This window comes from Urocitellus parryii, chromosome 2 (assembly GCF_045843805.1).
Source record: "Urocitellus parryii isolate mUroPar1 chromosome 2, mUroPar1.hap1, whole genome shotgun sequence".
In the NCBI taxonomy this organism is placed as follows: Eukaryota; Metazoa; Chordata; class Mammalia; order Rodentia; family Sciuridae; genus Urocitellus; species Urocitellus parryii.
The window spans coordinates 181,791,849-181,819,428 of NC_135532.1; the positions used below are offsets into that span (position 1 = coordinate 181,791,849).

Below are 27,580 nucleotides of genomic sequence, written 5' to 3' on the forward strand. Positions count from 1 at the left end.
TACACTTTGCCTCTTTTCTCCTCTGAGATAAGTTTAAAAAGAGAAAAAAAAAAAAAAAGGAAGAGACAAAGGGAGGAAGGCAGTCAAAAGAAAGGCTGCACATTTTTAGAGATTTTTTTTTGTTGTTGTTCTTTCTTTTTTTCTTGCTCCTAAAGGTTGAGACTGAGACCAACCTAGAGGAGCTGACATATATGACAGTCCTGTTCCTGAGCACTTTCAGCAGACTTTCAGAATATTTTTCTTTCTACTTCCCTGGCTGAATGGCTGGGTTGGAGTAATTTTCTTCTTCCTGGGGTTGGTTGCTAAGAGACACTCTATTACTTCTCTTTCTCTTATGACCCGATTACTGTGATCAGCAAAGACGGCATGCAGACAACATCCTGACATGGCTCAGACGAGATCGCTGGGCCCAGTTACAAAATGATGGACTTTCTTAACCCTCTCAAAACCATCAGACCAAGATTTCCTAAGCTGTTGTTCACACAGAGTCAAAGGATTTCCACATCTTTCTTTAAAATGGTGGCTCTGATGGATCAACTGTATCATTATAATAGCTGATGTGCATGCTGAAGTCATTTTAATAAGAGCTATATGTCTCCTCCTTATTCTTAATATTTTTTTAAATGTAACACAGATAACTAAGCAGACCTAAGCTTATTCCAAATTCATCTCCATCCTGGAAAAGGACAGATTAGTAAAGGAACACTTAAATTCCTTTGTGGCCACAGATCCCAACTGCTATCTTTTCCCTGCCATACAGATCCCATCCTGTCTTTCTCTAACCCTATGTAGCTCTGGACAGAGCACCTTAAACATCCTGGGTGCCCAGAGGTGCTTACTGAAGGAAGATATAAATGGGTCCTTCATGTCAGCTCTCCATCCCTTATGGCTCCTAGGCAACCCTCCCACTCACACTTTTGGAAAAGCAAATAGAAAAGGTTACAGGTTCCTTTGTAAAGGATCTAATAGCCTCAAAAGACAATAGAAATTTAATCAGCAAAACAACAAAAGTAAATGTGCAAGACAGTAACAAAGATTCTGGATCTGAATTTCTGGTATCATCATGGTTGATATTTCACTCATATTACTTGGAAGAACAGTCAGACATTCATTTATTTATTCTACCATTTGCTCCATTGCAAGGTCAGCTTGGAAGAACTTTTCAAACTCTTCTGACCACAAGGCAGGTTCACATACTATCATATACAAAGACATCAGGCTTCTGTGATTCCACTCCTGATGGTTATCTACCCTCTTATTATTAGAATTTCATTCTTTCAGCTTAAGCTCTGGTTTCTATTAAAAATAATGTCCTCCTGGCAATGTTTCACTTTGACATATTTTTATCAAAGATTTAGACCTCCCTCCTTCTGATGGCTAGATAGATACATACAGATATTGACAGATATCTGTATTTCAGTATGTGCACATTTAAAAATATTTCTTGTATAGACTTTGGAAGTCAGCCCATAAACATAGTAGAACAATCATCCAATCTGGATACAAAGATGGTGATAGTCAAATCAAAGATTCATTATTTATTAGCCACAATATCTTGGGTAACTTACTCATTATTTGTCTGAGCCCAACTTCATTATTTGAAAAGGAGAAATGTTAGTACCATATTTCAAATACTGCTACAAAAATGAAATTCAAGGTGCCTATATAAAAGATAGTAGGGTACAATGATATTCAGAACAAATTGGGTACTAGTTCCCTCATGAACTTTGTGCACTTCAGAACATGAACATATACTTAGCTTGGGTGTAGGGGGAAAAAATGTGTGAGAATATCAGCCTAAGATGGGATAGTTGAAACAGCACAGGGTCAGCAGGGGAACAACTGAGGGTGCACAAAATGGGGAGCCTATGACCCATTTCACAACCACAATTCACCATCGTTCATGGGAACAAGTTGACTCCATGCCTTCCAGGAGTGACCAATTTTACGCAATTTCTGTAGCTGAATCATCATTTCATACAATTTTAGAGGAAGGAAGTAAAGAGATTCTGTTCCATCAAATTGTTTTACACTTGGGGAAACTAACCCCATTAGTTCCATGACTTACATAGGCCCCAAGTGTGCAGAGAAGTAGCCTTTCCATTCAGCCACACGTCCCTCTGGTAGCTCTTGTCAGGTTCTTGGTGCCTTTGTGATTGGATGCCACCTCGTTCCTAGTGCAGTTAAGGTAAAATTACCTTTATCCTGATAGTCATTTTAAAGGGGAGTGAGAAAAGGCCTACCAATGAGCAGTCTGAGATTATGTGCAGAACAAAGTCAAACTGTAGGATCAGATGCTAGCTATTAACCAGGAATCATAGCTCTTTATACTCTGCCTGAGAAACAAACAGCAGGTGACACTTGAGTGGGGTTTATGCTTCCAGCTCACAAGGTACCCAGCTTCTAATTGCAAGCCTCTAGCCCTTCTTGCCTGATTCCAGCCTTGTTCTTCCTCCACTACCAACAAAATGCCCAACTAACACACTGGTCTGTTATCAACAACCATACATCCTGGTAGCTGTTCCAGGAATGAAAATTTCTGGGTGTCCCCAAAATGGGCACAGGTTCGGTCTAAGATGTCTTCAATCTTGAGCTCATTCTATTGCTGGTGAGAGGCAATAATTACCGATGGAAATTCAGTCTAAAACTGACATCATTCCCACGCAGGTTAATTTCATCTGGGTTATATTCAACATAAAGAAAATGACATGTGATTAAACTGCTCAGGAAACTTGAAATTCACCTCTAGTAAAATATGATGTCTCAAAAAGTCCAAAAAGTCTCAAAAAAATATGAAATATAGGTAATTAAGGACACTATGGCTTAGCTCTCTGAAAAAAATATGAAAAAAAAAAGTCAAGGAACCTGAGGGAGAGAAAAATAAACTCTTAATTATGAAATGGTTCAATGAATTGAAAGGAAAATTCTGAAATAAATAAAAATCTATATTTTTAAAAAGTCTGAATCCAGGGTAAGAGAGGGGGTGCTCAAAGTCATCAATGAAGGTATAGAAGTGTTTCTGATTACTTTGCAGTTAGCCTTATCTACCAGAATTTGAGTTACGCCTCTGCCTTCTCAGGGTGCCATAGAAAGATTTTCAGAAGTTTAGGGTGATGATCTCACCAGTGCTCCAGATGTCTATAGATATTGAGTCACTAGCATCCATTACTCTAACTGCACGTTCTTTACATTCTGAGTGGAACACATCATATAATAAACCAGGAAGATAAGTTTAAGAGTGCAATGACTGCTGCCTGCCACTTCATCACCTCAATGGTGTAGCTTGAGTTTTAAGATCTTTGCTTACTTTTTCAATTATCCTATCCTTCAGGCATGCTACAACCAGACAGTTGTGGCATGAAACTGGGAAACCAAGATAACAAGTCACTGGTATAGTCACAGAGTGAGGTAGGACAGAAGAGGCTGATGCCTAATGGATAAGACATCAGCCTTTGAATAAATCTGCTTCCTGAAAATTCCTTGGGTGTCCAGCCTCTTCTGTCCTATTTCAAGGGAATGTAACATTATTCTACTTACTTGAAAACAAAGAATAAAAATTGAAGAGCTGGAAGACAATTGAAGCTCATGAACAAGATAAGCCAGAGCAAGTTGTTCAAATAACAACAAAAAATAATCACATAGGTAATTCTGATAGTGTTCTTAATAATCTTATTTCCCCTATTACTCATTCTGAACTCCAGATTTCCCAATTGTTTCCTTAAAATTTGGATCAGGGTTCTAAGAACTACAACTTATTTATTCAGCTATAAACCCTATTTATCCTAATGGAGCTACCTAATCTAATCACAGGAACTCTTTAAACTCATTTTTTTTTACCTTCTTGCCCTAAGAGATCCAGTATTATTTTCCATAAATAGTAAAGGAAATTGTATTTTTTAAAAAAAAGATACATCATAAAAATAGTCAATCACTGGGCTGGGATTGTGGCTAATCGGTAGAGCACTTAACTAGCATGTACGAGGCACTAGGTTTGATCCAAAGCACCACATAAAAAAATAAATGAATAAAATAAAGGTATTGTGTCTAACTACAACTAAAACTATACATATTAAAAAATTTTAAATAGTCAACCACGATGATACCACACTGAGCAGTCCTCTGGGTAAGCCCAACAAGCCACATGGAGGATGCAGAGGTGATTCTTGGCACCTGCAAATTCACAAAGAAATTTTCTGAGTCTGTCATTCTCCATCTGCATTCCAGAGCATTCTGTGTCATTCTGGGTCCTCAAATTGAGGGCTTCCAGGACAAGGGAGAGTAAAACATTGAAGTTTTGGAGATCCTACAATGGAACCATCCAGTTTAAAGGGAAGAGGAGTCCAGGCGGGGATATAACAATTCTGAAAGGCTTAGGGGGTAAGAGAAATTAGACATGTTCTTAGCCACCTGCAATGGCAGAACTGGACCAAAGGTAGATCTGGAGAACAGCATATTTCACTTAAATGTGAGGAAATAATTTGAGTCTAAACGAAACACGGGTAAAGCTATAAATAACACATGCCTCACCTCTACCACAAAGTCAAGTCAAAGTAAATCTAAGATTGTTGAAGAGGATATATCTGTACTCAGGGAACTACTGCTATTTGGTCTTTTGTCCTTTAAGTCAGATTGAGAGTCATTATTTTGCTTTAATTGTTACTGTTAGAATATAATGCCCACACGTCTTATTAAATTTATGCCTAGACATCTTAAGGTTTATTCTCTCGGCAAAAGGGACTTTCGTCCACTGTATTTTTTTGAAGTGTTGTTACATTTATGAATATCAGTTTTCACAAATTTAATTTGAACTGTGCCACCTTAATAAAACTCCTAATCATGACTTACCCACCCAATAATCAACGAAAATTTCCTGTGTCTTGACCATGTGGTGAACTTAATGGTGAAAAGCACAGAGCCACAAGCTCTCAAAGTCAAACAGTGTAGTTGACAAGGTAACTCCAGTGTTGCCTCACTGAAATGAGTACCTGCCTTATGTTTGTCTGTTTGCTTTTCGTTGTTCCTTTCCCAGAGATTTATAACTCAGAAGTGGAGACAGGAAGGGCCCATTTGATGAGGACTGGGTGACAATCACCAAGATGTGATCAGATTGTTAAGGGCTTTGGTTTTGCTTTATTTCTTTTTTAGAGAGCAGGTGCTTGCAATTTTAAGTACTAATTAAATTACACGTAGAAATTATATATTGATAAGACTAAAAAGGTAGAATTCAAATCAGATTAAAGATAAACTCCAAAAATCACAACTGTCCAGAGACAAAAAGTACCATTTCTATTGGTTACACTAGAAATACCGAGTAAGCCTGAAAAACAACTTCTTAGAGACGGTGGGACTCATACATCAGTAATGGGGTGGGCCTACCTAAATGTCATTTTTTAGAACTGTGCCACTCAGAAACACCTCTATTGTGGATAATTTCTGTAGATCACCAGATGATTCTTTACAGAGGGAGGGCACAGGATCACCATTGACAGTTAAGGCCCCAGCAACATAACACTGGCTGTATTCCAGGAAGCTTATAGATTGTCAGCCCTGGAGTAGAAGGAAATTATAGTAAGGGACTGTACAACCTTTTCCATGTTAGCTGGGTCCTCAAGGAAAAAAGTCTATGGGTTACAACGCTGGCTATAGGAAGAGTTCAAGTTCTCAGATGTACACATGAGGGAGAAAGCACAGAACTAACTGCTGGAGGAAGACAGAGAAAATGGAGCACCCTCATTTTTGAGCTTCACAGAGATCATGATTCTATCTAGCTCTGTAAGAAATAGCTGTATTGGAAAAGGCACACATTTAGGGTTGTTAGTACTTCTTGCACTTTTTCTTTCTTCTTTACCAGAAAACTCAGTAGTCACAGTCTTACCTCTCCCCCAGTACATTTAGTTCAATGAAAAAATTTTGCAAAGTTTGGGAATGTTGGGAAAACTAGCAGGAGGAAGAACCTAACAAAATCATTTCATCAAAGAAAAACTTGTGGCTTAGGGTGTTAAACAGTTCCACCAAAGACACAGAAGCAAAAGGTAAGTATACAAAATACTCAAAGACCCCAGTGAATGTCAAAGATTTCCAAGTACTAGGATATGCTAACACCAGAAAACAACCTATTTTTAGTGTGCGAGGTTGTTTTTGAGAATCATCATGCCATTGAACCAATGTTTTCCTATTATGGTTTTTTCCATTCCTCAGCAATTACTGATAATGATTGGCCAAAATATGCTCAACTAAAGGGAACATTGGTAGGTAGTAAGGTTGTGACAACCTGTTTGGGGAAAGGTCCACCTCTACCCTTTAGGCAGACAGAGGAAGAGAAAGATAAATGGGGAATAAAAAGGTAAATGCATTGGTCAAGGCCAGAGTAAAAACTGGTATCAGCCCCAAGAGAAAAATGCAGAAGTTGTAACTCTCAGCACTTATTGTAAACCACCAGCCATTCTCACTTCCCCTGACAACAGAGGTGACTTTTGCCAGTGAGGGAAGAACTGGTTTCATAAACAATTATCAGAATAAGAAATAAGGGTGGAGTGCTAGGGGACCAAAACCATGGTGGATTGCTTTTCAACTAAATGATCAATGGATTTGTCCCTTCAGCATTCTACCAGACCAGTTCATACTAAAATCAAGTCAGCAATTATTGGTTGCATCAATGTAGTTGAATCTCTGATTCAGAAATACAAAAAGCTTAAGATGGAGAGAAATAAACTTGACCTGAAGAGTTAACTTTCAAAATATATAACCTGCTATAAGAGCCAACAAATGAGCTGGGCAGAAAAGCAAAAGGAGATTTATTAGAGTTATTAATTGCCATATTATCAATATTATCATTATATAACACAGTAGCATGCGGGGAGCATTAGATGGTGTATTTTCCAAAGAGTTTCTGGCCAATTGGGTGAGGCAATGGCCTCCTTGAATCAAAACCTATTGCTCCTTAAAGCTTGCATAGCTGCCTTGATTAAACACAGCAGCAGGCTCCAGTTGAAGGGACAATTCTTTTTTTCAAGGGAGGTAGAACAGAGTAATTGCCAGATGTTTGCAATTTTAGCTATAAAAAGATGGCTGCTTTCCATTCCTGAGTATGTTGGATCTTTTTTTTCTTTCTACCCAAGCTATTGTGGTTCACTAAAATAGGCCACTGCACTGATGAATCATCATTCAAAATGGCAATAATGGAAGCAGAACAAATATGACATTTTAAATTCACATATAAGAGAAATAAATTAAAATGTACAGGTAATAGTTATATGCTAAGCAACAGAAAAATGCTGCAGTCTCAAAAACTCAATTTTGATTCAGAAGAGTTATGCTTGGATCTCCTCCTGACTACTTTCTTCCTATAGGACTAGGTGCAAGTAACTTCCTTGCCAAGGCTTAATCCCCTCAACTGTAAAATGGGGATTAGTATCTCCACCTGGCCTCCCTTGCAGCAGGAAGAACCCATGCCCTATTTATCTCCATGTCCTACCTTGCACATGTGCAGCCCAGAGATGTGCAAATATTTGTTGTTGAAAAGGGAGGGAAAATATATGCATGTCTTTAGAAGACATATAATGATATGACATATCATGATAGAACTGTGTGTAGACACATACATTATATTGTAAGTACAAGGTATTTTCTGATGTAATTATTAGAACCATCCCCATTGCCACAACCAAATATTCAGTTCTCTCTTCCAATTCTGTCTACTAAATTTAGTAAAAAGAGAATGGAAACCTGTTCTTTATTTAAGCAGCACCAATATAACTGGCTTGGGAGACTGGTGTCCCCTTAGGCAAGGGTTGTTATCTTTCTTAATGAGTGACTTAAGAATCTCTTTGAGGGTTTGATGACATATGAATCCTTTTCCTGGAAAAGACATACACATGGGCCAAGTCTGAATACAATTTCAGGAGATGGGCTAAATTTCAAGTATAAATCCCAGAAATGAAGAAGACCCATGATAAAACCCCTAAATAAACTATTGTTTCTGCTATTATGTAGTTAATAATATCCCTCACTTTGTCATTTGATATTTAGGAAAATTAAAGATTTAAAAAATAAATGACTAGTTATTAGCCTATTTCATATAATGTCCATCTACATTGTTAACTGCAAATAAAATTCAATAATAAAAATATTACTTCTCAAAAAGATACTATAAACTCAAATCCTTCCTATTTCCACCTTGACACAGCTGAAGTAAAATAGAGCTCTTTGCAAGAAAGATGTTATGAAAATTCAAAAACTAGACAGATTGATATGTCATAATTCTAGCAAGAACAAACATCAGGCAAACCAATCCTGAAAAGTCAAGCAACAAATACATTATCATAGTACAATAGAAGCATAAAACAAAGATAATCTTTTAAATTGGCACCTATGATTTTAAAATCTGTGGATTAAAAAAAACTATGAATTATGACTTCAGAGGCAAAGTTGGTGTTTCAATTTTAATCACAACAACAACAAAGATAGCAGTATCCATTGATCTATTCATTATTTTGGGCCAGGTGCTATGCCAATCTTATCACTTCATTTAACATTCAAAACAATTCTTTGAGATATACATCTCTTACTTTAAAAGTGAGTAAAAATGGAAAGAGCTTAGGTAGGCACTCAACCTGGTGGGGCATGGTTCCCAGAGAAATTAAAGGGTGAAATCAATCAAAATTTGAACACAGAACTCTCTGGTGCCAGAGTCTACATGCTCAACTGCTGCCTCCCCCGATTCTCTCCTCTTTGCAATCTTCCAGTGTTATCTTGGCCCCAAGTAAACACTTCCTTCTGACTCCTCTGATGGAGTTAATCTAGAATTACTTCACAAATAGAGGCTTTAATTAAAGCTCTATAGTGTGAGTTAGACGATCATCTTCATATGCAAAGTTCCTAATGAAAATGTAAACTTCTTCAGGACTAAAATTTGCTTCTAAATTTGTTAACTATTATATATAACCTTGTTCAATAAAATATCATGAGATGCATCTGAATTGGCCCCAATAAAGTCACCAAAGTGTAGAGGTTGAGATATGGAAAAGCAATATCTGCCTACCAGGGACCCTATCAGCTGGGCATGAATGACACTTCATCCTCCTTTTCAATGGTGACATTTCTAGGTACACATAATATTACTTAAATGTTTCTTTTCCAGCAACTAACTATTATAGAGAAAGCACTAAATAAAACTGAAATAATTGTAACATATATGAGCAGATCAATAACAAAAAATAACTCCAAATTAAATATCATTTTAAGGTCAATAAACTTGTCAGTGATAACTAAAAAAGTTTAAGCAATAAGATATAACAGACTTGCATTAATAGAGATATCAAGTGCTTATTCCATATGTTTTCTGAAATGTTTCCTTGGTAGTGACTTCTTGAGATCACAATGGCTGACATATTTTCATATATCATGTGCATCCATGAACAGATGAATCCTAAATAATTTTCAAACATTACTTAGATTGCTAATTTTCAAACAGCTCTGAATGGCAACCACTGGGGGAAATACTACAGAGAAATTTTTCTTTCTTTTATTAAAAAAAATTGAGATTCAGTGTAATGTTGAGATAAAGCTACAGACTTGGATCAGGAGATAGGCTCAAATTACAGCTTTGCTCTGTGCTAGATTTTCACACTGTGTACATTAAACCCTCTACAGATGGAAGGGTGATGACATCTTTTACAGTGTGACTGGAAAGATTAGGTAAACAGTAAAGCAAAATGGACTTCAGATGCAAGAGAGACTAATAAATCCATGAAAACATTTTTCAAATCCTTCAAACACTGTTGCACTAGAAAAATTGTTTAGTTAAAACTCAAAATCAATGATTAGGGGCTGAGGTTGTAGCTCAGGGGTAGAACACTTGCCTAGCATGTGTGAGCCTGTGTGGGTTTGATCCTCGGTGCTGCAAAATAATAATAATAATAATAAAAATAATGCTTTTTTATTACATAGTATTTAGTTTACATTACCGAAACATAAGGGAAAATATTAAGGCTTAGTTAAAAGTGGCTTCTCTGTTTATTAGCCTCATGGTGGATCCTCTGAATCTCAGATTTTTATTTGTGTTTTGGAACCATGATAATGTAGGAACTATAATGAAATTACAGGACACATTGGTGATTGAACTAGATATGTGAGAAAGTGCTCTGAAATTACTCACATGTATGCACATGTACACATACATATTTAAAGTTACAAGCTGTGATAAATACTTCATAATAAAATCCTTATTTCTTTGTTTCCTGTTTTCTCAGGGCCACCCCAAAGTGTGGAGAAGTAAGAAACAGAACAACAACGAAAAAAAAATGTTTAAGTTGGCTCCATCTCAAATTCTTCAGGGTGTTGTGTTTGACTAGGTAAAAAGGATGACCTGAGATCGTTTCAAGAGAATACTTTATTCCTCTTCATTTGCCTTAGCATTTATAATGTACAGAAACATTTCATTCTAAAGCACAAGAGATGACTGAGGAGAGATGGCAATGATACTTAGAGCCAGGACTACAAGGACGGTGCCTCTTGCCCATACTCCAAGATAAGTATTCCCTTGTTTGTGGGTCCTTCCTCTCTAGCTACCCCACTTCCTGTAGCTATTCCTAGAGGTGCCCATGAGAATGTTTGGATCTACCCAGAGTGAAGTCATCCTACTCCCCCTGCAGAGCTACTCCCAGGAGAACACAAGCACTCCTTGAGGACATTAGCAAAGAGCTGCTGAAATCACAAGGGTCACAATGGACTCCGTTCTTGGCTTCTGTGCATGCTGTTCCTATTGCTTGGCATGTCAAGCTGTCCACTGCCCTTTTCTGACAAACAACTCATTCTCCAAGACTCAAATCAGACATCCCTTCTCAACAAAATTCTCCCCAGTTCCTCTCATAAAACATCCTTCATTATCTATTACGGTGCTAAATTTTCATGATGCATGAGCAGTGCCTGTTATGTGTCTATCTTGACCAGCAGACCAGCTATTCTGTTTGAAGACAACAACATATAAAACAATGCAGAGAACAAGTCATAAGAGAGAATGATGAAAGGGCAAAGTGCTGGGAGCCCCGGGGCACCAAATCCCAGGGATCTGCACTCATCCATCCTAGGTGCTATCCTTGGCTGTCTAGTCTCTGACTGAAGTAATTTTAAGGAAGGATAAAAAAAAAAAAGTCAAGAGTATGGTGTTTTTTATTAACACTTCTCTCCTTAGGTCAATCACTGTTTTAGGCTATAATTTCTTTAAATGGTATATTTGCCCACAGGCTCAGGTGTCAGATTTATTTTATAATATCCACAATACATTCATTTATAGATGATTTACTTAGACCTGCCATGACCCAAATTGACTGGGATTTCAGGCATCGATACCTGAAGTAACACAAAAGCAAGTGCTCTATAACACAGAAACCTGAACATCTTGTGGGACACTCTAGAAGAATTGATCTTTTATTGTTCTTGTTTTAAATATTCTTTCTCCTGTGTTTTTTTTTTTTTTGGATCCTAAATAAAAGTCTTTTGGATAATATACGTAAACAAATGATGTCTGAGATTAAAGCTCAGAGAGAAAAGTATAACAATGTGAGACTGTTTTGAGTCCCTGAATCTCTACATTGTACACATGTAGAACTATCAAAAGAAAACTGAGAAAACACCCAGAGGACCTAGAGAAGGTTCACAGAGCACTGAGCACTGGTCCTTGGAGTGAATGAAGTAAAGTAAAATAGTAGTGACAAAATTTGGGTTAGCATCAATCAGAGGACCTGGGAGTGTTATTTTGTTCTGTTTTGTTTTGATGCATATTTGTTAAGTCCACGCACTGAGATTCTGATTCTGAAGGACTGAGATGATATTTAGGACCTATATTTTGTTTTCTTAACATTCCCAAGTTTTTCTGAAGTCTGGTTAGCTTGGAGAACCACTGAGAGAAGCTGTACAGTATAGCAGTGATCTTAAAACATACAAGCAATTGAAATTGCACAAAAGATGGTACTTTAAGAAATCTGCATATATTTCATTATCTTGCTGCTATTAAAATTTTTATTTTGAAACGTAGACTCATAGAAAGTTCCCAAAATAGTACAGAACCCCATGTATAGTTTACTCTGGTTCTATATAGCTATAGTGCATCATCAAAACCAGAAAACTGACCCTGTTACATTACTGTGAACTGGACTTCTGGCATTGACATGGTTGTGTATATAGCTCTAAACAATTTGATCCCATGTATAGGTTCATGTAATTATCACCCCCGTCAAGATACAGACCTGTTCCACCACCAAAGTCTCCTGTTGCTTTCTCTTGATATGAATGCTCACTTGCTATCCCACTCCTCCATCTCTGTTCTTTAAAAATCACTCATCTGTTCTCTAACTTTAAAGTTCTGTCATCTCAAGAATGTCCCCTACATGAGATTATACAACATAACAACCATTCGAGATGGATTGTCTCCTGTTCAGCTGAATGCTATCAAGATCATTGCAGGTTTGCATATGTAACAACAGTTCTTTCCTTCTTTATTGGTGAATACTATCATTCCATTCTGAGACCACACCACCAGATTTAAACACTTGCCCACCGAAAGACATTTAAGTTGTTTCCAGTGTTTTGTCATTATAGAAAAATAGTTGCCATAAACATTCACGTAAAGGTTTTCATGGAAACATAATTTTTTTCATTTCTCTGGGTTAAATGCTAATGAGTACAACTGCTGAGTCATATGGATAGTACATGTTTACTTTTGTTAAAAATGGCAAAATTTTCCAAAGTGGCAATACCAATTACACGTTCCTATCAGCAGTGTAAGAGATGGTTCCTTTCACCTATCCAGCATATGGTATAACTTTTTTTATTTTAGCTGTCCTAATAGCTGTGGTGGAATTTCACTGTGGCGGTATTTCATTGTGGCTTTCCATATTCTAATAAAAAACAAATGAAACTAAGCTCTGACCAGAACTAAAATATGCAGTTAACTACTACAATATACATTTATATACTTTAACATAAAGACAAATAAAGAAGATCTCATCACACAAATCGGCATAAATCACTCACGGCTTTTGAAACCATGTAGGGGTTAAGAATCCATCATCTTATTAAGAATTCATAAACTCACAGGCTACTAAATGAATGAGATTTCTGTCAAAAGTACATTAATTTCTTTTTCTAACACATCTCATCCACTCTGTGTAGGTATATTTCTTCTATCACTGTAGCCTCCAAATAAGTTACCCAAAATGCATCTGTGACAGGACAGTGGCCATCATGGAAGAAATCCACAGGTTCAAGGCTCGGCTTTACAACTTATTGTTCAGATATACCAAACAAGCCACTTGGCCTTACTGAGTCTCTAAACTGGAACAATAACCCCTCCCTGCACACAAGGATTCTCTGTTTTAAAACAGCATTCCTAGACAAAGTTCTAGCACCTCTTAGAAATATAATCGGTGAATTAACTATCCTCATTTAGGAAACAAAGATTTAACATACCAGTTTCAGAATTCTATAGTTTATGATACTGAGGCATTATGATTCTATCACTATTATTAGGACTTCATAATATTTATCATTATTTATAGAAACCAGTATCAATAATAATATATATATATTAGCACATGTTTGTTAGTATTGTAGAATTTGTTTTATAACTCAGAATAATTATTAGCAAAAGTGTGTATGAGTTTGCACATGGATTTCCAGTTTTCCCAGCACCATTTGTTGAAGAGGCTATCTTTTCTCCAATGCATGTTTTTGGAACCTTTGTCTAATACAAGATAATTGATATGGCATACCTTTTTTTATTTTAGCTGTCCTAATAGCTGTGGTGGAATTTCACTGTGGCAGTATTTCACTGTGGCTTTCTATATTCTAATAAAGAACAAATGAAACTACGCTCTGACCAGAACTAAAATATGAAATTTTGTGGGTTAGTCTCTGTGTCCTCTATTCTATACCACTGGTCTACCAGTCTGTTTTGGTGGCAATAACAAGCTGTTTTTGTTACTATTGCTCTGTAGTATAGTTTAAAGTCTGGTATAGTGATGCCACCTGTTTCACTCTTCCTGCTACAGATTGCTTGCTATTCAGGGTCTCTTATTTTTCCAGATGAATATCATGGTTGCTTTTTATATTTCTATGAGGAATGCCATTTGAATTTTGATTGGAATTGCATTAAATCTTTATAGAGGTTTTGGAAGTATGGTCATTTTGATAATGTTAATTCTGCCTATCCAAGAGCAAGGTAGATCTTTCCATCTTCTAAGGTCTTCTTTGACTTCTTTCTTTAGGGTTCTGTAATTTTCATTATATAGATCTTTTACCTCTTTCGTTGATTCCCAAGTTTTGGTTTTTTTTGAGGCTATTGTAAATGGGGTAGTTTCCCTCTTTTCCCTTTCAGAGGATTTGTCACTGATAAAAAGAAATGCCTTTCATTTATGAGTATTGATTTTATAACCTGCTACTTTGCTAAATTCATTTACTACTCTAGAAGTTTTCTGGTGAAACTTACGGTCTTCTAGGCATATAATCATATCATCAGCAAATAGAGCCAATTTGAGTTCTTCTTTTCCTATGTGTATCCCTTTAATTTCTTTCATCTGTCTAATTGCTCTGGCCAGTGTTTCAAGAACTATGTTAAATAGAAGTGGTAAAAGAGGACATCCTGTCTTGTTCTAGTTTTTAGAGGGAATGCCTTTAATTTCTTTTTTCCATTTAGAATGATGTTGGCCTAGGGCTTAACATAGATAGCTTTTATGATGTTGAGATATGTTCCTATTATCCCTAATTTTTCCAGTGTTTTGAACATAAAGGTGTGCTGTATTTTGTCAAATGCTTTATCTGCGTCTATTCAGATGAACATATGATTCTTATCTTTAAGTCTATCAATGTGATGAATTATTGATTTCCGTATGTTGAACCCCTATCTCTCACCATGCATAAAACTCAACTCAAAATGGATCAAGGACTTAGGAATAAAACCAGAGACCCTGCATCTAATAGAAGAAAGAGTAGGCCCTAATCTCCATCATGTGGGATTAGGCCCCAAATTCCTTACTAGACTCCTGTGGCACAAGAATTAAAATCAAAAATCAATAAATGGGATGGATTCAAACTAAAAAGTTTCTTCTCAACAAAAGAAACAATCTGTGAGGTGAATAGAGAGCCTACATCTTGGGAGCAAATCTTTACTCCTCACATATCAGATAGAGCACTAATCTCTAGGGTATATAAAGAACTCAAAAAGCTGAGCATCAAAAAAACAAATAACACAATAAATGGGCCACGGACCTGAACAGACACTTCTCAGATGATATATAATCAATTAACAGATATATGAAAAAATGTTCATCATCACTAGCAATTAGAGAAATGCAAATTAAAACCACTCTAAGATTTCATCTCACTCCACTCAGAATGGCAACTATTATGAAGAGAAACAACAATAAGTGATGGCCAGGATGTCAGGGAAAAGGTACACTCACTCATACACTGCTAGTGGGACTGCAAATTGGTGTAGCCAATGTGTAAAGCAGTATGGATACTTCTTGGAAAATTGGGAATGGAACCAAATTTGACCCAGCTATCCCTCTTCTCAGTCTAGACCCAAAGGATTTAAAAACAGCATACTACAGGGACACAGCCACATCAATGTTTATAGCAGCACAATTCACAATTCAACTGTGGAACCAACCTAGATGCCCTTCAATAGATTAATGTATTTAAAAAATGTGGTATATATACACAATGGAATATTACTCAGCAATAAAAGTGAATAAAATCATAGAATTTGCAGGTAAATGGATAGTTAGATAAGATAATGCTAAGTGAAGGTAGCCAGTCCCAAAAAAACAAATGTTGAATGTTTTCTTTGATATAAGGAAGCTGACTCATAGTGGGATAGGGAGAGGGAGCATGGGAGGAATAGACAACCCTAGATAGGGCAGAGGGGTTGGAGGGGAAGAGAGGGAAAATGGGGTTATAAATGAAGTGGAATGTGATGATCATTATTATCCAAAGTACATGTATAAAGACACAAATTGGTGTGAATATAATTTGTATACAACCATAGATATGAAAAATTGTGCTCTAGATGTGTAATAAGAATTGTAATGTATTCCGCTGTTCATATATAAATGAAAATAAATAAAGTTACATGCAAAGGAAAAAAGAGTATGTAAAAGTTTATAAAATGCTTTTATTGAACAAACAATATTTTATCATTTGATCAATATTACTTATTATTAATAACAATATAAGCCATTGTTTATTATACAAAGAAATACAGTCCATGAGGTCAAGAATTAGTTTCTGTTTTGCTAACTGCCATTACTTCAGCCCTAGAAGAGGGCACCAAATCTATTTTACATAAATGACTATTGAATAAGCATACAATAGTAAATTCCTTAGGGCTGTAAAGTATGTTATGTTTCAAAGACATTTTCAAACATATCATTATATTTGATTCATAAAACAATCATAAAGGTAATTAATACTGCCAATTAATTTATAAATTAAGGAGACAGTTGTGGAATAGAAGAGTATCATACCCAAGGTCAAATGCTAAAACTGATAATGTAAATGCCCAGACCACCAAGCCAGTGCTGCACCATGGAGCTTCTGAATCTGATAAGGCCTATGACATTCTGGCATGATTTAACAGCATCCCAAGAACTAGAAGTTATTTTCTCTGCAGAAGATGCAATGTAAGGATCAAATTAATACAATTAATATCTGATCCTTTAATAAATGAACAGCTTCTCCTTTTACCCCCGAGGACCTGAAAATTAAAACCCATATATTGCACTCCATAGTGATAGATTAGGCCCAAGATGTTACTCTGATCCAAAAAAACAGGCATGCCAGTCAAACCCGAGTCTCATTAGAGACTCATTGTGACTGTCCTCCTGGTACACTATGCATAATTATAACTACCATCAGAGACACCGCGACCTCTCATTTGTGACTGCTCACAATTTAACAAGACTGTCAGGACTACAAAAATAAGATGGATCCCATTTGTATCTCCAAAGTCATAGACAATTGTCACCTTGCATGGGAACAAGGACTATAAGACTCCAGAGAGCACACGGTGAGTCTAAATATTTAGATATTGCCATGTTCTCCCACTGATGACTTCAGGTGTAAATGGAAAGAGGTTTCCTTAACAAGAAAACAAAACAGCACCAAACTGGCCTATGCATTTGAGACAGAAATAGTGAGTAAACTCCATTCTGAAGTGATTGATTTAAACATATTGCCACAGTGACCATCCCTCTCTTTTACATGCTACTCCTCTGCTAAACAAAACAAATGTGTACTGCCAAATCAGAACACATGACTTTACATCACTATTGGCTAACTCTCCACCAAGTATCAGTAACCTAGTAATTGTCAATCTGAGGACCCAAATGTCAATCTTGCCTTAGCCAGTGGTAGTGATTCAGTGAAAAGAGTACACTTAGGAAACCTGGGTTCTGGACCCAGTTCAGCTCCAACCTCTTGGGTAACCTCAGGAAAGCCTCTCCCTGCCATCTCAGAGTATGTCTTCACATCTGGCAAAGGGAAGAACTAAACTGGACAACTTTCACGCTCTTTTTCTGGTTCAACTACTCAAAGACTTCACAATTAGCACAGGAACAATGGCCCAAGCATGAAAGTGTAAAGAAAATAAGTGCAGCTGTCAGCTCCATCATGGGGACTCCCATCATTTATGTTGTATCAACATTTTGTTATAAGTACTGTGCCAATCCCGTATTAGCAGTGATCTATAACTATTTCTTCTCCATGGAATGGATTAATAACCTCAGGGTAGCAGAAAGCATAGCAAGTTCTGGTAAACTAAATCTAGCCTTGGACTCCTTTTTAATAAAATTTCTCTTGCCTCTTCTGGTCTATCTTTAAAAGCTTAGACAGAATAAGGTGAGCAAAGCTGGAAACAGAGGCCTAATTTTTATCATATAGAAGTGTACAAGGTAATTTGTAGGAATAGTTTATGAAAAGGATCACCATTTTGAAATTAATTTCAAGGAGGAATCATAGAATAATGAAACAATGGAATTAAAAAGGACATGGCCCAACCAAGGAGAGTCCTTGAAAATCAGCTCAGAGTTCTAGATACTCTGTTACTACCTCCATCATACTTTAATAAGCTACTTTATTTTGGATATTCCACCAGTCAGTGAAATGGCGCCAATACCTGTTCTATGTACCTCAGAGAGCTATAGGAAAATTCTCTTCTGAAAATGAAAAGAATGAAATTAGACAGGATTGTATCAATATAAAGGGATTCAACTGAAAGCATCATCTTCACCTGGGAACTGATAAATTAACTTTTCAAAAATCTAACAATATTTTTTAAAAGGTATTTCAGAGATTTAAAAAAAAAATTCAATTCTAGCTAGGTGTGGTGACACAGTCTATACTCCCAGAGACTCAGAAGGCTAAGACAGGAGGATTGCAAACTCAAGGCCAACCTTGGAAGCTTAGCAAGGACCTCAGCAACTTAGTGAGACCCTGTCTTAAAATAAAAAATAAAAAGACTAAAGAATGTAGCTCAATGGTAAAGTGTCCTGGGTTTTTTACAAAAAAGAAAAGAATAAAGAAAATTGTCCATCCTAGGCCATAAGACAACTCCAAGTTTACAAACTTGCAAAGATTACAAATCACTCTAGATTAGTATCTATTATAATGATGTAGTTTTTAAAAATCTCCAAAATTCAATCAACCAAACTATTAAAAGAAACAGTAAAAAAGAGTGGGAAGAAAGAGAGTAATTGAGATTCTAATTCCTAGAGTGATTGAAGTATAGGAAAACTCACAAACTTTACTATCTACCAAGAACAAAAGAAGAAATATATACTGTTATACCACCAAAAGTTTAATAAGACTTTGGTTTTGTTTTGTCTTGTTGCTTTTATGTTGCTGTTCTTTAAAAGCAAAGAAAGAACCCAGATTTCAGGATAAATCATATTAAATGGTGGTGCAGAAGAATATTGCTCTTTAAAGAATATGCATGTTTTCCTCATCAGTACAGAATAGAGGAATTGATGGAACAAAATCATAAATACAAACCAAAATAATTTCACAGAAAATGATACTGACAACTGACACTATAAAATCTGTAAGAAGATAAAACAAAAATAGCCACAGATACAGACAGACAAGTAAGTGGACAAGCTCATAGTATTAGACACAGAAAGGCATTTGGAAATGTTGAAGCATTTGAAGACAGCTGAGGAAACACAAATCTTTACAAAAATTAATGAAAAGTAGGAGAACAATGGAAATAAAATAAAAGAACCTAAGGTGTAAAGAGCTACTAACTGGGAAAAAGCATACCCCACTTTTAAGTGTACCAAAGCCCTTTAGAAAAAGGTTATTAGCACAATATCTTATAAAAGAAAATTACAACATATAGGTATCACATAAATATAAGTTGATGTGGAAAATGTGGGTACTTTTATACTTTCACAGTTAGAATTTAAGAAGGAGAAAGCAGACCCCAGAGGTTACAGGCATAATATCAAGGCGAGAAATGTAATTGGTACTGTGAAGGGAGCAGTGCTTAATCAACTGCTGGACTGCAAAGCTCCAAGAAAGGACAGAGTAAGATAAATGGAAATGCAAGTCGTAGGTTGAAGCTGCTCACAGGAAGACACAGATCACAGCTCCATTTCAAAAATTTACCAGCCGCGAATGACAGAGACATCATCTCCCTTCGTTAAGCTTCCATTTCTTTATGGGAAAAACAGGCTTCGTAGGGTTAGGATGAAAAGGCAATAACATAATCATGGAAGAGCCTAGTGCCTGGTATATACTACATGTTATAAAGGTGACAGAATAAAAGTTGGTGCGATAACAAAAGTCAAAGAAATGTGACAGTCACTGCAAGACATGGTATTCAGAATAAAGTCTAAAGGAGCATGGTATGTGTCTCTCGTCTTCTTATCTCATATATGTGTATGTATTGGCCTACTTAATACAGAACCTGCAGTGCACAGCCTAACTCTCAGGCATGACATCAACTATCATACCTGCTAAGACTTCTTCACATTGCCTCCAACTTACTCTTTAACTGACCATTCTGTATTCCTATTAGAAGGAAGTCCTTTTGAGTTATCTCCAAAGTTAGGAGACAAAGTAGCAATGTCAAGGAGTAATTAGAATAGGAAAATGTTGAGAAAACAAATGAGGAAGCCAACACATGGCTCCTCCTGTCCCCGTGAAAGCAATCCTCTTCCACATCCCATTTCCAAGCCCCACAATCACTCAAGAATGATGAGTCAAAGAAAACCAATTCCACTAAGACCCTGATTAGTTGCAAAAAAAAAAAAAAATGCAGTCTCCTTCAAGGGCAATAAAACTTCAAGCACTGGTGTGGAGAACAGAAGAGTGCTGTGGGCTACATTTGCTGTTTTTCCAGAGCAAGTCTCTAAAGGTCTGGTCACCTTTTCTGGGGAAAGGACATCCAAAGATCCATAGCCACAGCTTCAGCCAAGCTGATGTATGAACCTCCCTACACTCTTCCTAGGCATTTGGCCACCTCACAGAAGCTAGACGTCTAGACATCTCAACCCGGCTTCTGACATCAGTCCTAAAACACTAACAGACTAGCAAAGTATTTACTGGGAGTCAGAGAGAAATAGGAAGAAAAGAGAAAGACTAAACATTAACGCAGAACATGGAAAAGTCTTGGGAAATATTTCTAAACCAAACATGCCAAAATGTTATCCAAGAAGTAATGGAAAAAATCATGGAAAGGCTAAGATAATCTTTTTAAAAGGTGAGATGGGGTAGAAAATAGGGACAGAGCAGCTGACTCTCCTTCCACCACCTCTTCTTTCTCAGTTTCTAGAAACACAGCATCCTTCTGTGTATTAGTTATAAATGGTTTCATAGGTTTAAATGAGCTGCTGATATTGACTGGCAAAAATATGGTACTACTTCAACCAAGAAGTACAGCAGCATTTACACTGCCTGTACAGTTTAACACAAGAGTGTGTGTACCCACACATGTGGTGCTCACTTCAGGCAGACCTTCACACCCCACTCAGTGTAAACTGAAGGTATGATTATTAAAAACCCGTGAATCTAAGGCTTCAGTCAGAATTGCCTGTGAGCTTTAGCAATTGAAAACCTCCCAGAGCTCTGAAGACAACCTCATCCTCCAGCAGCTTAAGGCAGCAGAAAGAGACGAAAAAGGGAAAATAATTCCAAGCACTCAAATTAGATTCACTTCATATGGGTTTCTCATCAGACTATTGCTTAGCAACAATTTGGAGCAAATGATCAATGGTGATGGGAACCATTAGATGGTGGACACATCCCCAAGAGACAGTGGGCTGAGATAGAGGATAAGGTAGCACAAGGACACTAAGCTTTGAATAAAGAAGCCATATTTGAATAAAGAAGCCATATCCATAGACATATAACCCTTGTGAGGGCTTTTTCTCTTTGTTTCTAAAAAAGGAATTGAGCCAGGAAATTACTGGAGGCTCATTAACCTTTGATAGTCCAAAAACTATGCTAAATACATTGTGAATTAATTTACAAGCCACCTTTTGGCCACTCAACAATATACTATAAATCACTTCCATTATACTGAATTTTCCCATGGTGGACACTGAAATCTGAAATGCCAGCACTTACCCTCACCTCCAGGTTGCTTGTATGGGTTGTACTTGGGTTTTGGAGCCACTACCGGTGCAAACTTCTTGGGTGGCTGTTGTGTAGACACTGAAATACTGGGGGTCCCAAAAGAATGGGTGGTCTCCATCCGTGCAGGCACATGGCCAAGGGGCTCACCAGTGCTTTTGGGTGGCAGCCAAGATGGATGAGACATTATTGGAATCTGTAATAAAAAAGAAATAAACACAGTTTTTAAAGAAGCATGAAAGTGAAGGTGGCATACCTCACTTCACGGTTATTTCATCTTAATCCATGCCTAAGGACTTCAAATAAAGCTCTCTGGAAAAAAAAAAAAAAGAAGAAAGAAAGAAATAAGAAAGGAGAAGGAATATGGAAAAAAGGAAAAACATGGGAGGAAGAGATATCATCAGAAAGAGGAGAAGGAGAGTAGAAGGGGGAGAAAGGTTGGGAGAAAAGGAGAACAAGAAAAAGACAGTCCCTCATGCTTGAATATCTCCTCTCCAGTAATTATTTATTTCAGTAACCCACACTCTTGGAAAAGTAGATATGAAAAAAAAAAAAAAGGTTCCTAACACGAAGAAGTTTCTTTGTAGGAAATTGGGGGGGGGGGGAGTTTCAAATTTTATAAATAATTTATTAAAACAATTATTATACCAATTAAATTGTGATACCTAAATGAGGCAATGTTACCTAAGTGTGGTTTTAAAATGTGTGGCTGGGAGGCAGAAAAAGATAAGATCCTTCTTGCCTGGAGCACAGCCAGCCAAGACCTCACCGAGGACAGCCACCCAGCTGGGCCCTGAATGCTGACCAGAGGCTGAGCCTGAACAATGGCAGGAAAGTCACACAGGCAGAAAAATACCAGCACTTGGTTTCATGTGACTGGAGGGGAAAGAAAAGAAAGTAACTAGCAGAACCAAAACATATGATAGAACCAAAGTGAGAAGAGATTACGTTTATCCTTCAGGCATTAAGGAAACAATAAAAGCTGATTTTGGGAAGAGGGGCATGACAGATGTCTGACAGAACCGTATAAAATAAGTCCCCTCCAAGAGCAGTTCTGCTTCCTACCAAGAACTACTTGGAGATGGCGAGGCCGGGGACACTGGTTGCCATAATGCCTGGAACAATTACTGGCATTTAGCAGCAAACAAATAGAATATTCCCCATCTGTAATGCATAGGTGAGCCCTGAACAACAAAGAGATGTCCATTAAGAGCTACGCTCAGCAGACACTATGTTGGAAATTAAGGAAAAAACCTAACTTTATGTGGGGAACAACCAGCCCAGCCTGGATGTTGCTCTGACCATATTATATACACTATATGAAAAAGGGAAAGGGAAGTCTCCTCTGCCAGGATAAGCCAACCACTCCTCCATGCAGCCTGCCAAGGAGGGCTCTCCAAGGCTGATTACAAGAGCTCTCTAGCATGGGAGGCCCGGAAGGTAACATGTACCCACTCCCAGCCCTAACCCACCTAGTAATTTATTAATTGAACTGAATTAATTAAGAGGACTACATGATTACCTCCAGATGTCTGTAAAGAGAAAGAGCAAAGAAAATGCAGGAAGAAAAAAAGGCCTCAGCACATGACATAACAGTAGAGAAATAGGGTAGAGGAGGGGAGTTGGGACACAGTGAAGCCCTAGAATTGACATCAGTGCACACGGAGGATGACCGGCATGACTCTGAACCCTCTCCAAGGCACCTCCATTACTGAAAAACTAAGATTTAAAAGATCTTCTCTGTCAACCAGTGAAACAATATTAAAGTATTGTATGCTGTTAACTGCTATTCAAAATGGGGGGAAAGGAATGCTTCTGTTCCCGTAGAAGGTCACTGAAAATTGTATGACCATCTTACCAGGAGGAAAACACCTGGAGGTAGAATTTTGCCAGGAGAGTAGGATAACATGATCCAATAAGGAATACTCTGATTGGGAATCATGACACATGTCATTGAAGCCAGTGACCACACTGGTCTTTCCCTCTGGTACAGAGCCTTTCTTTTTCTATACTTCGTTATGTGCATGTATATATGCATACTTAAAAAACTGCAAGTTCCTTGAAAGCCAGGAACCATATATTTTATACAATTACTAAATCACCACTAAGGTGTAATACAAAACCAATATAAAGAAACGACCAATAAATGTCAGTTACACTCTAGAAATCTGCACATTTGGAATCATTTGAGCAAAGCAAAATTAAGTACTAAATCAAGCCCATGTGTCAAGGTTGAGAAACACTGTGTGTGTGTGTGTGTGTGTGTGTGTGTGTGTGTGTGTGTGTATGCACACGCCTGCGTATTCATGCATTAGGGATTGAGCCCAGGGCCTTGTACATGCTAGGCAAGTGCTCTACCACTGTATATCCCCCACCCCAAGGAATACCAGGGGTATTTTTTGTTTATTTTTAACCAAGTGTCAGTCTTCTACCAAATGGGGACAAAAGTAACTATTTTGCTTGCAACATCTCTAATGAGAATGTAAGTGAAGAGTAAATGGGATCAAAAAATGTTCAAGTTTTAATCCACCATATAATTCTGTAGTATATATTTTAATTATACGCTTTTAAAAATAGGTTAATATCATACTTATAACTTCTCTGTAAAAAAAAGATGCACATACCCAGAGCAATCCTATGTTACCTATTGAATGTGTCACACTGTCCTTTACAGATATACTACAGACAAAAAGAAACAGCAGCATCCAAGAGAATATATTTTTAAAAAGAAGGTAAACCTTACGAATCAGTATGCAAACCATTACCTCCATAGTTGCTTCAATTGGCCCAGCACCAAGAATTACACTGGCACTGCCTTCTTTGAGGAGGCACTTGAGGCTCCACCTCTGCCTCAGATGTTTACAGATGCCCTTTACAGCATCTTCTCTTGCCATTCTCCTCCACATCAACAGTGAGCCAGAGACACAAGTCCCAAATGTTGTAATAAACTTTCATGACTCTGAACACTTGTTCCAGCCCTTAAGCAGAATATTAGCAATGTTGTCTCCCTCTCTTTGCTCCAGTTCAAATATCTCTGACTCGGTGATTATTTCCCTAACTTGCCCCAATAGGAATAGCTTAATCCCTTTTCTATGCTCTTCTAGTACTTTGGGGGTTTTGTTTGTTTGTTTTGTTTTTTTAACTTATAATAGTCCACAAGGAAGCAATTTATTTACCAGCCTATCTTCCCCAATTAGCTGGAAACTCTTGCATAGTTGCACTATACCAGCACAATGCTTGGCCAACAAGCCATTATAAGAATATCTTATGCAGAAGTGACTGAACGAATGAATACAGTTCTCCCTCAGTCACATCTACCTGTCTAGAATTTCTAGCTCTCTGCCATAGGGGATACAATCATCTCACTTCTGTATCTCTAGATTTGGTGGTGTAATGGACCATGTTGTTAGATTTCCAGCTATTGAACCATCTTTGCATTCCTAGAATAAATCCTTCAAAGTCACATTTTTGGTGTTTTGAAACACTAATGAATTAACTATGTGTTTAGAATTGTTGTACATATACTTATAAGAAGATCATTTTGTAGTATTTTTATCTCTGTTCATTTTACTTTTTATTAGGTTTTGATATGGGGGTTCAATAAACTATTCTAGACAATGGAATAGGATAATAATGGCCTTGGAATTACCTGATCTTTAAAGGTTCATCAAGATTCAGTGTACAGTCATTTAAATTTGAGAATATGACATCTTTTTAATAACAAATAATAATCATGTTTCTAATAACTTCTACAATGGCAGCAGTCTTTTACTTCTTCTAAGGTGATTTTTCAGTATTAGTTTTCAGGAAATTCATCCATTTCCTGAAACAAGCTACCTCTCAGTTAAAAATGATTTCTCCTTGACCACACATCACTTAGCTGCAAAGAATTACTTCCTCCATGTCCTTAAAGACATAAGCCACCCACTGTGTCCTTCATTTCATATGTGTGCCATGTTTCTACAGGTGGACAGTGCCTGGCACCCTTCTGTTACACATTCATCATATGGTACTCTGCCTGATTGTGTGCCTGCATCCCCAAGTGAATTCTAGAATCCTTGACAGCAAAGGTAATTATTGTTTGCAATCCTAGAGTCTAATACATGATAGGTACTCAATAAAAATAATCTACTAATTTGCTAAAGGAATGAGTTTATATGTTTATCAGTGGAGCTCCAGATGAAATCAGAATTTCACCCTTTACTTGAGTGACTTAACGTCTGTCTGAGGAAGATATATTTGTATGTGTGTAAGGAATGAGAAAGAGAGTATCATAGAAAACATATGGGAAATGCTGGTGTTTGTTACAGGAGCTAGAACAGGCATGGCAGAGGTAATCCTTAGCCAGAACTTCTAAAACAGAGGATCTGAAAGGTAACTGGAGCAACAAGAACAATGACAGGCAATAACTATACAGGAACAAAGCAAGGCATGTCTGAGGGTCAGGGACAGATCAGCTGTCCTGAAAAGAAGAAGGTAGGGAAAGAATAGTTAGGGAATGGTCTGAAAGAGAAAATTAGTTTCTTTTTAAAGGTCTCATGTAAATACATATGCAGCTAGAACTTTTAACTTTGAACAGGAATCTAATGAGAGTGAAAACCGCATGTAAAAAAAAAAATTAGTCCATGTGGGATGGACTCACAGAAGTTATTAAATACAGTCATATAGATGCAGAGTTCCTCTGGCCCCAGTTCTAGTCTCAGCTATTCCAGAGTGATATTTAATAAGGGAAGACACTCATGAGCAAATTGGTCATCTATAAAGTTCCAAACAACTGATATTCTACAGTATTTTTCTTCTCTGAAGTCTTTATGCGGCCCTTCCATTTGATAAATGGATTTAGAGAAATCTGAAAAGTTTAACGAATGGATGAACAAGCACGTCAATTGGGGCTACTCGGCAACTCAGAGAGACCCAAGGTGAACACAACAAAAAACAGAGGTAAGAGCTGGTTTTGATAGACCAAAACTTACCCTGCTCTTACTTCCTCTGGTTCTAGATGGGTTTCACTCTAGGCTTATAATCATCACGAAAGCAAGAAGTGAAAGGGAAGATCCCCATAGAGGATCTAAATATATACAACCCCATCATAAGAGAGGAAAACAAGAGCAATGGCCCTCCTCCAATCAAGATGCCTACTGTGAAGGGAGGCTCAGAGCTGTGGCACCCTGAGCACCAATTTTCCAGGTAATGTGCTAATGAAAGGCAATTAATAATTTTTGCTTATTACCTTTTCTCTGTTGCTCCTCTGTCATGGCCTTCTAATTATCCAGGAGGCACACAAAAGCCACACATTGACAACAAACAGTAACTATGCATTTAAGATTTGCTTTTTGTGACGTGATCGTCTAATGGCCACTCAGTCATCCCACCACCATATGAGGTAGCATTATGATTATCCACATTTAGCAAGGCAAGAAAGCAAAGCTGGGGGCTGGGGATGTTGCTAAGTAGTAATACTTGCCTAGCATGCAGAAGGCCTTGGGTTTAATCCCCAGTACCACATGCATGTGCATGGGCACACGTATATACACATACACACACACACAAACACACACGCACACATGCACACACATACACACAAAATAAGGTTGGAAGGCTGTAAGTGGTTAAATGACTTGATCAAGGAAACAATTAATAAATTGCAACTAACATTTAAACACAGATTTTTTTTTTTACCCCAAATCCACGGTCTCTAGCAGCAGCAGCTTTGCTTTATTATCTCCACTCCTACTGCTTGGATTCTACTAGCTGTGATGTGTTCCCTGTTCTGTTTCCTCAAACCTAACCACAGTGAGCCACACTTTAACAAACTGATGAAGCCAATAGTCAATAGACCAAATTCATCAAGGCACCACAGAATGAGAATGACTAAAAAATGCCATAGGATGACCATGCCCTTCTCTATGGGCAGGAAAACTTAGGGCCACGGGTAAAATGACAGTTAATA

The 27,580-nt window shown here is 37.4% G+C and overlaps 1 protein-coding gene across 1 annotated transcript in view; it reads right to left on the bottom strand.

The window, feature by feature from the left end:
• The window catches only part of Lpp (LIM domain containing preferred translocation partner in lipoma), a 633,514-nt gene that overhangs the window by 395,008 nt on the left and 210,926 nt on the right, over positions 1-27,580 (bottom strand). The window contains exon 4 of the mRNA XM_026389376.2: positions 21,625-21,826. Coding sequence (XP_026245161.2) covers positions 21,625-21,817 — 193 coding nt within the window. The 5' untranslated portion in view covers positions 21,818-21,826. The remainder of the gene's footprint in view (positions 1-21,624; positions 21,827-27,580) is intronic.